Source organism: Sprattus sprattus (assembly GCF_963457725.1).
Source record: "Sprattus sprattus genome assembly, chromosome: 14".
In the NCBI taxonomy this organism is placed as follows: domain Eukaryota; kingdom Metazoa; phylum Chordata; class Actinopteri; order Clupeiformes; family Clupeidae; genus Sprattus; species Sprattus sprattus.
In genome coordinates this window covers 31,230,860-31,244,145 of record NC_137912.1, presented here as the reverse complement: position 1 = coordinate 31,244,145, position 13,286 = coordinate 31,230,860, and the positions used below count along the sequence as shown (strand labels likewise).

At 41.6% G+C, this 13,286-nt stretch overlaps 1 protein-coding gene across 1 annotated transcript in view; it reads left to right on the top strand.

Annotated features, from left to right (window-relative positions):
* Positions 1-13,286, top strand: part of nphs1 (NPHS1 adhesion molecule, nephrin) — a gene marked incomplete at both ends in the record, with an annotated part of 198,028 nt that overhangs the window by 83,082 nt on the left and 101,660 nt on the right. The window contains 2 exons of the mRNA XM_080851765.1: positions 1,141-1,270; positions 9,612-9,784. Of these exons, the coding sequence (XP_080707891.1) occupies positions 1,141-1,270; positions 9,612-9,784 (303 nt within the window). The remainder of the gene's footprint in view (positions 1-1,140; positions 1,271-9,611; positions 9,785-13,286) is intronic.

The following is a 13,286-nucleotide window of genomic DNA, read 5'->3' as shown; positions in this document are numbered from 1 at the left end:
ACACTCATAAACATTTATACATTTTGTTTCCAAATGTATTTCTCTTTATTAATGTACTCATGTCATAAATGTGATGTTCGTCAGTGTGAGACTAAGCTAGTTTACCAAAGGTGAATCTTTTATAACACTAATCTTTACCAGGGATGCCAATCATTGTGGAAGGGACTGTACACTGCAAAAATGCTTTTCTAACCTAGTGTTATTACTCTTATATTGAGATGAAAAAATCTAGTTGGTCTTGTTTCTAGCTAAATTGTACTTACCTAGTGCTCTTTGGTAAGGTTATTTTTGCCTATTTTAAGCAAATATTACTTATTTTAAGAAATCTTAACAAGCCAAATTTGCTTAACGCACTGGCAGCCAAATTTGCTTGTTTTAAGCCAAATTTGCTTAACGCACTGGCAGCCAAATTTGCTTGTTAAGATTTCTTAAAATAAGTAATATTTGCTTGAAATAGGCAAAAATAACCTTACCAAAGAGCACTAGGTAAGTTCAATTTAGCTAGAAACAAGACCAACTAGATTTTTTCATCTCAATATAAGAGTAATAACACTAGGTTAGAAAAGCATTTTTGCAGTGTACCTAATTCATTTCTGCTTCAGTCCCAAGCCACCACATGTAAATATACACTGCAAAAATGCTTTTCTAACCTAGTGTTATTACTCTTATATTGAGATGAAAAAATCTAGTTGGTCTTGTTTCTAGCTAAATTGTACTTACCTAGTGCTTTCTTGGTAAGGTTATTTTTGCCTATTTCAAGCAAATATTACTTATTTTAAGAAATCTTAACAAGCCAAATTTGCTTAACGCACTGGCAGCCAAATTTGCTTGTTTTAAGCAAATGCTTGAAATAGGCAAAAATAACCTTACCAAGAAAGCACTAGGTAAGTACAATTTAGCTAGAAACAAGACCAACTAGATTTTTTCATCTCAATATACGAGTAATAACACTAGGTTAGAAAAGCATTTTTGCAGTGTATTAATGATATAATTGGCATAAAATTGAATATTCAATCAGATGTACTCTGACAACTAGACACAAAGAAACTTTGACTACATGAAATATGTCATATCACATATCATAATCAAACCAGTTGTTCCTGTTTGTATATGATGTTCATTTCCCTGTTTCCTGTGTAGTTGCCTCAATCCGAGTTGAGATCCTGGCGCATCCAGAGGTCATGCGGAGGGGTGAGACTGTGAGTCTGGGCTGCCTGTGTGGCAGCAGCAACCCCAAAGCCAACACTAGTTGGAGCATCGGCCCCAAAAGGTAGCTGCCTGAAGCCACCCTAATTGTAGAATGTTTAGTCCATAGATGAGGTGTGACCATGATTTAGTGATAAAAGTATGATTTGTAAAATTTACATTTAATGGACCATGACATTAAAAAAATTGATGAATGAAATATGTAAGGTTTGTTTGGTGATACACCTGTAAAGAGGTTAGAAACTTAGAGAAGCCTTAAAGATTTCTATCAGGCTAGGTCTGAAGCACAAGCGCAGACAGCAGGTGAGATACAAACCAGTTTATTAACTTAAAGTTTCTTCTCTGACCAGAGCAGGCAAGATAATCCACAGGTAATCCACACAGTGAAAAGGAAAGATTCTCCTCTATCTACTGTGAATTTCACAGCGCAGCTCTATCAATGAAGTCCATCATAATCCACAAAGGGGAAAAATGAAAAGGTTCTTGTCTGATTACTCAGAGTTAAATGTAGCAGACCTGGCACTATAATTACTTCAGGAGCTACAATAATTCACGTCTTTCAGTCCTCGACGGTGGGCAATGTTCGTAACAAAAAGGTAATTCACAACGGGGAAAGTATAATCCAAAAATAGAACGTAATAGTTCACATCAGCGGCGTTATAGTTAAATGCACCGTCACTCGGTGGCTTGGCTGGCTTACTGTGCTTCAGCTTAGTGCAATATTCCAAACAGAGAAGATACAATGTAGTGACTCTCACGGCGGAGAGCAGATAGATCGGAAAAACATGACTGTACTCACGCTAACTCATAACGGAGTGAAGGTGGAGGGACACCCAGTGTTTAAGTAGGACGTTTGTAATCACCACAAACCGTGAACCGACAGAGCCCGGTGTAGGTGAAAGGTGAATGTTAACGTGATCTAAGAAAGGCGACGCCCTTTAGAGGAGAGGTGAACATGCAGAGACGTGACAGGACCCCCCCTCCGAGGGCCGACACCTGACGGCCTAGGAAGAGAGGCCTGTAACTCTCAATTGAAGTCCTTGTCCTCAATGAACTTGGCCGGAACCCAGCTGTGCTCCTCAGGTCCATACCCTTCCCAGTCCATGGGGGGTAACCCCACATGACTTCAAAGGGTGAAGTCCCAGTGGCTGCGCTCCATTGCTGATTGTGGGCAATCGCGGCCCACAGAAGGTTCTGACTCCACTTGGTGGGGTCTTTGGAAGTGTACTTACTTACTTAATCCTCTTCGTCCCTAATGGGACATAAGGCTTCGACGATCTGCCTCCACCTGGACCTGTCTTGCGCCACATGCTGTGCCTCGCCCCAGGTTAGTTTCATCTCCTTCAGCTCCGCTGTCACCGTTCGCCGCCAGGTGTTCTTGGGCCGGCCTTGCTTCCTTTTCCCAGGTGGAGTCCATAGTAGGGCGATCTTGGGGATGCGGTCCTGGTCAATCCTGAGAACGTGTCCGAGCCATTTGAATCGGCAGCGTTTGATCTCTAGCACCACACTGTTGCACTTAGATAAGATGTGCATTGGATATTTTTTCAGGCCAGAAGATTCGGCAGAGTTTCCTGAGGCATCCATTGTGGAAGGCTTCGACTTTTTTCATGTCGTAAGATGCTACTCGCCAGCACTCCGAGCCGTACAGCACAGATTTTACGTTACTGTTGTAGAGTCTGACCTTTGTTCTTAAGCTGTATTGCTTAGACTTCCAGATGGAGTGTATCCTAGCAAAGGCACCTTGTGCCTTTCCGAGTCTTGCTCTGATGTCTTTTGTGCAGAGTTGTCTTTGCTGACAAGGGTTCCCAAGTATGTGAAGTCCTCAACATAGTCAAGAGCGTGACCGTTCACTGTGATTGGTGCATCTGGGGTGGCATTGATGCACATCACTTGAGTTTTTGCTGCATTTATGTTCAGCCCTACCTGTTGGGCACATTTGTTCAGCCTGTCAGTTTTCTCCTGCAGGTGGATGTGCTTTGGTGCAAGGACAGCAAGATCATCTGCAAAATCTAGGTCTTCGAGTTGGGAGGTGTTACACCGGAGATATATTTCTAGGCCCTGGTTCACTCGCTCCGTTTGTCCATTTGACTGAGGATGGTACCCAGAGGAGAAGCTAACAGAGGCTCCCAGATGACTTCAGAAGGCCTTCCAGAAACGGGCCACGAACTGAGGGCCCCGATCGCTCACCAGATCCTTAGGGGGTCCATGATAGCGCACGATCTCTTTCACCAGGACTTCTGCCGTCTGTTTGGCTGTGGGGAGTTTAGCCCAGGCGATTAATCGAGCGGCCTTAGACAATCGATCTACCACCACCAGGATGGCAGTGTTCCCTTGTGACGGGGAAAGCCCTCTGATGAAGTCCAGGGAAATGTGGGTCCAAGGGCGGAGTGGAATCCGGAGGGGTTGCAGGAGTCCCGCTGGTCTACGGTTGTCCGGCTTTATGGCCATGCGGACGGTGCAGGCTGCCACATACTCCGACACATCCTGCCGAAACTTCGGCCACCAGAACCGTCTCTGGAGTAGCTCCTGGGTGCGTCTGATTCCAGGATGGCCGGCCAACCTTCAGGAGTGTGCCCATTCTAATGCCTTGGTACGACAAGACGCTGGCACAAACCGCTTCGACTGCCGGATATACTTCAGGTTCTTGTGGTCTGTATATATGAGGAAGGGGTCAGCTGCACCCTCTAAGCAGTGCCGCCATTCTTCTACGGCTAACTTGATCGCCAGTAGCTCCTGGTTGCCCACATCATAATTGCGTTCTGCAGGGGAGAGAGTTCTAGAAAATAAAGCTTGCTGTCCTCCACTGCACGCTGGGATATTATGCCCCCGACTCCAGAGTCTGATGCGTCCACCTCCACCACAAAAGGCTTGGACGGGTCTGGGAGAGTTAGAATGGGCGCTGAACAGAACCTCCGTTTGAGGTCCTCGAAAGGCTTCTGAGCGGCCTCAGTCCAAACTAACTGGTGGGGACCCCCCCCCGAAGAAGTGATATGATTGGGGCTGCTAGGGTGCTATAATTCTGGATGAACCGCCGGTAAAAATTGGCGAACCCAAGGAAACTCTGGACTTTCTTTACGGTGGTGGGTGTCGGCCAGTCCTTGATTACTTGAACTTTTTCTGCGTTCATGGAAAGGCCCTCGGGGCCGACAACAAAACCAAAGAAGGTTGTGGAGGAGGAGTGGAATTCGCATTTCTCCACTTTGCAAAACAAATTGTTACGAAGGAGGGCTTTCAGAACAGGCATCGGGCATGGCCTACGTGGTCATTAAGAGGGACAGAAAGAGGGTAGAGACGCCCTCTAGGGGGAGAGGTTCCAGGCAAGAAGTCGACCTCACAGTCATACGGCCGATGAGGGGGAGAGTGGTCGCCCTTTGCTTACTAAAAACCTCCTCCAGGTCATGGTAACAGGTCGGGACTAGTGCAAGATCAGTCTTGGTGGGAGGAGCCAAGATATTAATGGTCGAGGGAGGGTCCGCCGATCAGACAGACGATATGGTGGCTGCAGATGCAGTTCTGGAGGGTGTTGTAGGTGTGTGAGCTGGAAGATGTCCCGCTGTGGTACAGGTGGTGCCCCAATGGTGCAGAGAACTGTTCGCCCATGAAAACTGCGGTTCGTGAACCGCCAGCCAGGGATAGCCTAGCGCCACAGGGTCCTGCTGAGTGGTGGTAAGCCAGAAGGGGATGGTTTCCTGGTGGCCATCCTGAGTGGACATAATTAAAGGAGCCGTTACCCAGTCCAGCTGCCCGGAACCTAAAGGACGACCACCCAAGGCCTGGACTGGTTGGGAAATGGCCACGGGGGTGGTCGGAATTCCCAGCTGGAATTTCTGGAAAAAATAGATTCAATAATTCAGCTGTTTTGATTTGTCTGTAGCGTATGTGACGAGTCATCAACATACCAACATATTCTTAGATTATATGTAGAGTATATGTGACGATTCATCAACATACAAACATATTCTCAGATTATCTATAGTGTATATGTGACGAGTCATCAACAGATTTCTCAGGTAATTCAGTTGAATTTGATCTACTCATTCAACCTGTACTATACAAATGTTCAACAGTGTATATACAAATATTCAAAGAACAATTTTAAACACATTTCAAAAGTTCACAAAAGTTCAACAATACATGTAAATGTTCAACGAATATTTGAACATGTGTGTATGTTATTTATCTATCGATGTTGAACATGTGAGTGTTATGAAATGTTCAGTTAAAAGTAACAGTGGAATAACAAGTTACATTTTCTCAAATTGAATTGAATTCTCATTCTACAGTCAACCCATGCATTGCTTTTAACTCAATATAGTATACTTATTAAACAAACCACGACTATTGCCTTGTCCATGTAGTGTATGCATAAACCTTATACATGTTGTACACAAGAATTGCAACTAATCCAATATAAACATGAAGTTGATTTCCACTTGCATAACGATTTAACTGTAGATATTAATTTGATCTACCAAAATAAAGTGAAAAATAGCTTCTAGAGTCTGGAGTTCACTATGTTTCCAGTCGACCTATGCAAACTGTAATAGGACAAATTAAGCAATAGTTTCTAGTTCCACTTTTCTTTAAACTGAACTTTACAGATGATTCAACCTGTTTATTAACATAATGATTAAAATAAATTACTGATGTTGAAAATGTTGATGACATAAATGGACCATGGTCTGCAACCAAATAGTGTGATGTAAAGAGAGACTGGCAGGGGAAAGGGGGAATAGTTGCACTTGAGTTTGGACCGGCAAAATGGACCAAACATGAAAACAGCCTCAGACACTTTTACCTCCATGACATATTGAATGAACATCCAGTGGGATACCATTCAAACCAACTGTGTGCTTCAACCCAATATCCAGACAGGAACAGTGTAGAGAGCAGGATACCATCCAAACCAACTGTGTGCTTCAACCCAATATCCAGACAGGAACAGTGTATAGAGCAGCATTTCATGATTCACCATGTCAAAGACAAGCTTAGTCAAATGAAAACTGATGACTGAGCAGAGGCTCTTTCTACTCTCCAGGCTTCAGTGCCAGACTAAAGAGCAGCTTCAGTAGAAGGACCACTCTTCAAATTATTCTAAAACTGGAAATTAAAAAACTTGCGTAAAGACAACCTTTATGGGAGCAGGAGAGGTTGAGTGAAACTTGAGTCAACAGAGAAACTCAAGCCTGTTTGGTCCGTGTATCATCCGATCATTCAAGTATTCCATTCAATCTGGCAAACGGAAAACGAAATAACGACTCAATGTTTTGTTTTCCCGTTTTTCTGTATGACCAAATAAATGGGAATTGGTGTTTGTTTTCCTTTTTTCAACACAAAACAGAACACATAATAAACAGGGAAACCAAAACGAAATAATACCTGTAATTTATGATTTTTGTTTTTCTGTTACCCACACCCCCATGATCCTATGCGAAAGTTACCATGGTAACAGGTCGAGCTCGTTCGTTCGCTGATGGCCTTGCGGTCTGCTTGTGTTGGTCTAGGTCTAGGAAAAGGCCTGTTGTTATAATGCAGAGCTGCCAAGCGTCACGCTTTGAGTGTGACAGTCACGCAATTTAACCCATTCTCACACCACACGCCACACTTGACATTTCTCACGCTTATTTACCCATTCAATAGTCTATATTTTTATTTTCATGATAATAAACTTTGGTCCTCGTGGCTTCGAGTAACTCTGATTGACTGACCGAGATAACCAATCCGGCAGTCCTTTGTGCCCAAATCTAACCAACCACGGAAGGCACCACGCAATATAAACCAATCAGAAGCAACGTAAGGCGGGTCTTGACACAGGGGTGCAAACTTGTCACCTTTCGGCGAAATTCGCCGTTTTTAAGCCAAAGTAGGTTACAATAACGGTGTGAACGGATAGTACAGACAGTGTCTATTTCTCGGTCACTTTGGGAAAATCTAAGCGCGGAAACGCCGAAAAATGTACATAAAAGACACGGTCGTCAGCGGAGTTTAGTTGCTAATAAGTTACAGATGCAGTATCTTAAATAACCATTAAATTGGCAGCTTGCACATTGATGACAGCACCCTGAGGGGTTTCTAACTTTTCCCATTATAGTTTTATGAGTTAAATCGCAGAGACTATAACATCAGTTAGATCACTAGCTATCATTTAATAAAAATATAGACTATTGAATGGGTAAATAAGCGTGAGAAATGTCAAGTGTAGTGTTTGGTGTGAAAATGGGTCAAATTGCGTGACTGTCACACTCAAAGCGTGACGCTTGGCAGCTCTGCATTATAACAACAGGCCTTACCTTGACGAACACTGGTATCTTTCGCATAGGATCATGGGGGTGTGGGGAAACAGAAAAACAATAATCATAAATTACAGGCATTATTTCGTTTTGGTTTCCCTCTTTATTAATTGTTCTGTTTTGTGTTGAAAAAAAGGAAAACAAACACCAATTCCCATGTATTTGGTCATACAGAAAAACGGGAAAACAAAACATTGAGTCGTTATTTCGTTTTCCGTTTGCCAGATTGAATGGAATACTTGAATGATCAGATGATACACGGACCGAAAACAAACACCAATTCCCATTTATTTGGTCATACAGAAAAACGGGAAAACAAAACATTGAGTCGTTATTTTGTTTTCCGTTTGCCAGATTGAATGGAATACTTGAATGATCGGATGATACACGGACCCTGTTTGAATGTTGTAGGAATGATTCATGAACTGAGCATTAACTACATGTGTGGCAGCAGGTAACATTGTAGGTGAAATAGACAGGAGGATGGTGGTCTAAATGAAATGAAGCTTTGATAACTCTTCCTCATTGAGAGGGGAAAACATGTTTTTGTGGGTTTGCAATTAACCAAGACAACATACACTAAGTTACCAGTTATAAGGTACACCTTCCATACAACATTTGTGTTTAATTCAATACTATACCTAAACTGAACATTATAACAACCATGAAGGAGGATGTATTGCTCATTTTTGAGATGTAATTGTTGGATGTGATGCTGTTAAACAGTATTGACTAAAACACAAATGTGTTTCTGTTAAATAGCCTAGCCTCACTGTTTGAAATAGGGTGATCAAAATAATAAAATAAAAATAATAGTAATTAGGCCTAAAACGCAATACAATTCAACTGGAAAACAAACTGCAGCCTCCATAATGCACAGTTGAATCAACAGCTCTCGAAGACAGTTTAAAGAAATACTTAACCTTAAAACCTTTATTAAAAGATTTATTGCATGTCTGGTGCATTGGTTTTAGCTCAATGTTCCTAATAAATTGGCCACCGAGGGATGGTATGCTAACAATGTAGGTTATGTAGTCATAGTTATATAGTCATTATAGTGTAAAACAATAATATGATTGCAACTCATAGCATTTACCATAGAACTTAAAAACATCAATATAAAAAGAAGCTTCAGTTATTTAAAACAAACTATTTGAAACAAACGCATGATGGCCACAAATTCTGTGGCTTGATAAACCTAGCTAACTGCTAGTTGCTTAAATAGTGAAATGAAAGCTGGGTTAATTTATATAGCCTACTCCAGGTTTCAAAGCGGAGTTTCCCTGCCGAGTCCAATATGTTCGTATCGAGACAGTGTGTCAAATTCCATCTGTGACAATCACCTAATTATCGTTACACCACTACAAAAACCTTTTATATACTAAGCACGGAATTGCTTCCCGACCTCTGTGAATAAGCAACATCGCTAATGTGCTTTACAGAAAAAACATGGTGGCGACCCTTGAAAGTGTCAAAACAGTTTTAGACAGGGACTTCAACAACTTTATTAAGTTGAATAATTGAGTTAAACTTGAACCAAACATCCACAGCAAAGCAAAACAGCTCAATTGTTCAATCTTTAATAATTTGTTCAAATGTGACAAACACTCTGTAAATATTCTGTAGGGGGATTATCCAAATAAAGTGTAATGGTAATTTATGTTGCTTGGTTACTTTTTATCGTTCTTTAAAGGCATGAAAGCGCTTTAACCTGGATAGGAGCGCTCTTATCTAATGGGCTCATGTACATTCAGGCTTTTAAATGCTGCCGTCCATGAAACATTAAACCGATATGCCTGACAATCCAGTTGTGAATGAGAGTGTTGTTTGGTAAAAAACTTTGCAGTGAAATGAAAAAGTATTTCACAGAGGTGCCCTGAAGTGCCAGATTGATCCTACTGTTTATCTAGGCATGCATGACTTAGTATTTAAGGGCAAAACGAGAGGGGCAATTCAGTATAACAAGTGTTCTGATATATCTCGGGACTCGAGTATAACAACTGATCTGATAAATCTTGGAGACTTGAGTATGGTATTTGGTAACTTCCACTGACGTTCTCTTTTGTTATTTCTCTCGATGGTCTATGTGTGTGTCTCCTTGTCTGGTAAACTTAGGCTGGCTGGGGTGGAAACGGCCAGTAGACCGGCAGAGTATGGTGGTGTGTCCTTTAGAAGTAATCTGTCCCTCACTCTCACCTCTCAACATCACCAGCAAAGGGTCACCTGCAAAGCTTTCAGCAAACTGCTCTCGGAGGTGGTCAGCTCCTCCTACACACTCAACGTGCTTTGTGAGTAAATGTGTTTGTTTGGAATGTCTAACTACTAGCACAAGACATTTTATATCTTCTTTGTGAGTAAATGTGTTTGTTTGGAATGTTTAACTACTGGCACAAGACATTTTATATCTTCTTTGTGAGTAAATGTGTTTGTGTGGAATCTCTAACCACTAGCACAAGACATTTGATATTGTGTCCAACTGGTTTCTAAATTATGTAAGTGCTCAGCAGATGTCATATTGGTTAGAGGCTGCATTATAGCTAAAAAAATAAACACACACACACACACACACAAACACACACACATTACATACAGACGTGGACAAAATTGTTGGTACCCTTCCTTTAAAAAAAGAAAAACCCACAATGGTCACTGAAATAACTTGGAACTGACAAAAGTAATAATAAATAAAAGTGTCCTGAAAATTAACTAATGAAAATCAGACATTGCTTTTGAATTGTGTTTCAACAGAATAATAATAAAAAAAAACGAATGAAACTGGCGTTGACAAAAATGTACCCCTAGAAAAGATTGAAAATAATTTGACCATAGGGACATGTTAAACTAAGGTGTGTCCTCTAATTAGCATTACAGGTGTCTTCAAACTTGTAATCAGTCATTCTGCCTAATAAAAAGGTGAAAAGTAGTGTTGTGGTGAAAAGTGCTGTTTGGTATCATGGTGTGTACCACCAGGACAGAGTTGTCTCAGGAGATTAGAAAGAAAACTATAGACAAGCATGTTAAAGGTAAAGTCTATAAGACCATCTCCAAGCAGCTTGATATTCCTGTGCCTACAGTTGCACATATTATTCAGAAGTTTAAGTTCCAGGGGACTGTAGCCAACCTCCCTGGACGTGGCCGCAAGAGGAAAATTGATGACAAATTGAAGAGACGGATAATACGAATGGTAACCAAAGAGCCCAGAACAACTTCCAAAGAGATTTGAGGTGAACTTCAAGGTCAAGGTACATCAGTGTCAGGTCGCACCATCCGTCGCTGTTTAAGCCAAAGTTGACCAAGGAGGACACCACTGTTAAAAGCAAATCATATAAAAGCTAGACTTGAATTTGCCAAAATGCATATTGACAAGCCACAGGGCTTCTGGGAGAATGTCCTTTGGACAGATGAGACAAAACTGGAGCTTTTTGGCAAATCACATCAGCTCTATGTTCACACTCAAAAATGAAGCATACAAAGAAAAGAAGACTGTACCTACTGTGAAACATGGAAGAGGCTCGGTTATGCTTTGGGGCTGCTTTGCTGCATCTGGCACAGGGTGTCTTAAACATAGTAATGAAAACTCAAGACTATCAAGGCATTCTGGAGGGAAATGTGCTGCCCAGTGTCAGAAAGCTTGGTCTCAGTTGCAGGTCATGGGTCCTCCAACAGGATAATGACCCAAAACACACAGCTAAAAACACCCAAGAATGGATAAGAACAAAACATTGGACTATTCTGAAGTGGCCTTCTATGAGCCCTGATCTAAATCCTATTGAACATCTGTGGAAGGAGCTGAAACATGCAGTCTTGGGAAGGCACCCTTCAAACCTGAGACAGCTGGAGCAGTACAAAGAGATGATGTATACAGTTAGAGAGACCTAAAAGAGATGGCATATACAGTACAAGTGAGTAAAACCAGTTGCTGGAGTACTGTTACTATTAGTTCTGGAAGTTTCCTCTGGATTACACGTGCGTGTAAAAAGGCAAAAACATGTTACAAGATCGATGTTTGAATTTTACAGAAACAGGAAAATACTATGGAAGCCCTGAAAGAGACAACAATATTCTCAAAATGAATAGAAATATTGGGAAACATTGTATTTACATGAATGTTTTTTAAAATAAATAAATAAATAATACACACTTGAAGGATTTCTGTGTGGGGAGATGGAGTGGTGTGTGTGTAGTTTATTTATGTTTTTGACGAAGCGAAATATGCGCCGCCACTAATAATAGCACACACGGAAAGACGGAGAATTGTTTTGTAATCAAGTGTTAGCGAACTTTAAAGCATGAGTGCTTGGTGAACTATGAGCCTGTGAGAATGATCCCGCATGGGACAAAATGGAAGACAATTTGCAGAGCTCACCTTCAGCCTAACCGGCACCCAACCGAACCAGAGCGCATATGAAAAACACTTCTTTATTCGCGCATGAGCGTGAAGGAAGGGACCGTTCCACCTGAGACGGGTGTTTTCTTCCGTATTGAAGAAAGACATTGTAGCTGGCTGACAAAAGCCTAAGTGATATGTCTGTGCATGTCACGATGTCAAATGTATATTTTGTATGCTTAATACAGGTTGAATAGTTTAGATTGTTGTCTGTTTAGATGATTGATTTATGCATAATGGTTAACTCCTGGGAGGAGGAGTTATACGTAATATAACCTGCATTCAGGGAAAGGCAGGAGAGTTAGGTTAGGACACGTCAAACTCAAGACCCGGGGGCCTGATCAGGCCCGACAAGCCATTTAATCTGGCCCGCCAGCTCCTCAGAACGTTGCAAAAAGTTCCATTGATTTGAATGAGCAACGGTGACATTTTATTCGGTTTGCCTAATTTTCCCTCAGGATTAATAAAGTATCCATCTATTTATCTATCAGAGCTTGTCTGCCGTGGCCGCTGGTATGTCGAACGCACCACAAATACTGCAAGTCCCACAATGCACGGTCCCCGCGTTGGTAGCATACGTCAATTTAGGGAGCGCTTGCCCCACAGTCCGGCCCTCGACTTACACCCATTTTTTTTTTTCGGCCCTCTGTGTATTTGAGTTTGACACCCCTGGATTAGGACCTCTGATGTGAGAGGATTCCTGTTGCTTTTGGCTTAAGAAATTATAACTGCAATTCCGTAGTGTGAGGTCGATATGAACTGATGACAGACAGAATGATTATAGCGTATTAAAATTGTGTCACAATGCCCCGTGTTGAAGCGCATTTTTCTGACCCGCTAGATGATTTTCCATCAACAATGTAGCGAAATAGAACCTTCTGGGAAGGTTACAGCAGCGCAGGGACCGATGTACGCGAGCCTCTGCGGCCAATTGGATTTTGCATGCTGATTAGAATGATGCCAGAATAGCCTTTGCCCCCACTTCCCAACGAAAATCAACTGTTCAATTAATTGAATGTTAACATTGAACATTTTTGGATGCACTACCTGCGATTTCAGCTCAAGTAATGTCTATCATTGGAAATGTGCTTCGAAGCCATTTCATTATATTGAAATATATTAGCCTACAAAACTATGCACAGTTCATGGAATGGAGGAAGTTGGGATGTCTCAATGCATAAATCACACCTCAAATAACGCAATGATATGCTAGAGCATATTTCTTTATTTTTGATTAAATAGCCTAAATAACAATTGTGTCCATGTGTTCTTTTTATAGCCTATTATGTATTAGTTATGAAGGTGAATGCCACTTACGAGAGTTAGCAAATGTTTAATATTAATATGTAATTTTTCTCTGTAGGTCTATGGCGCAATTGATGGGTCGCATATCCCAATTATTC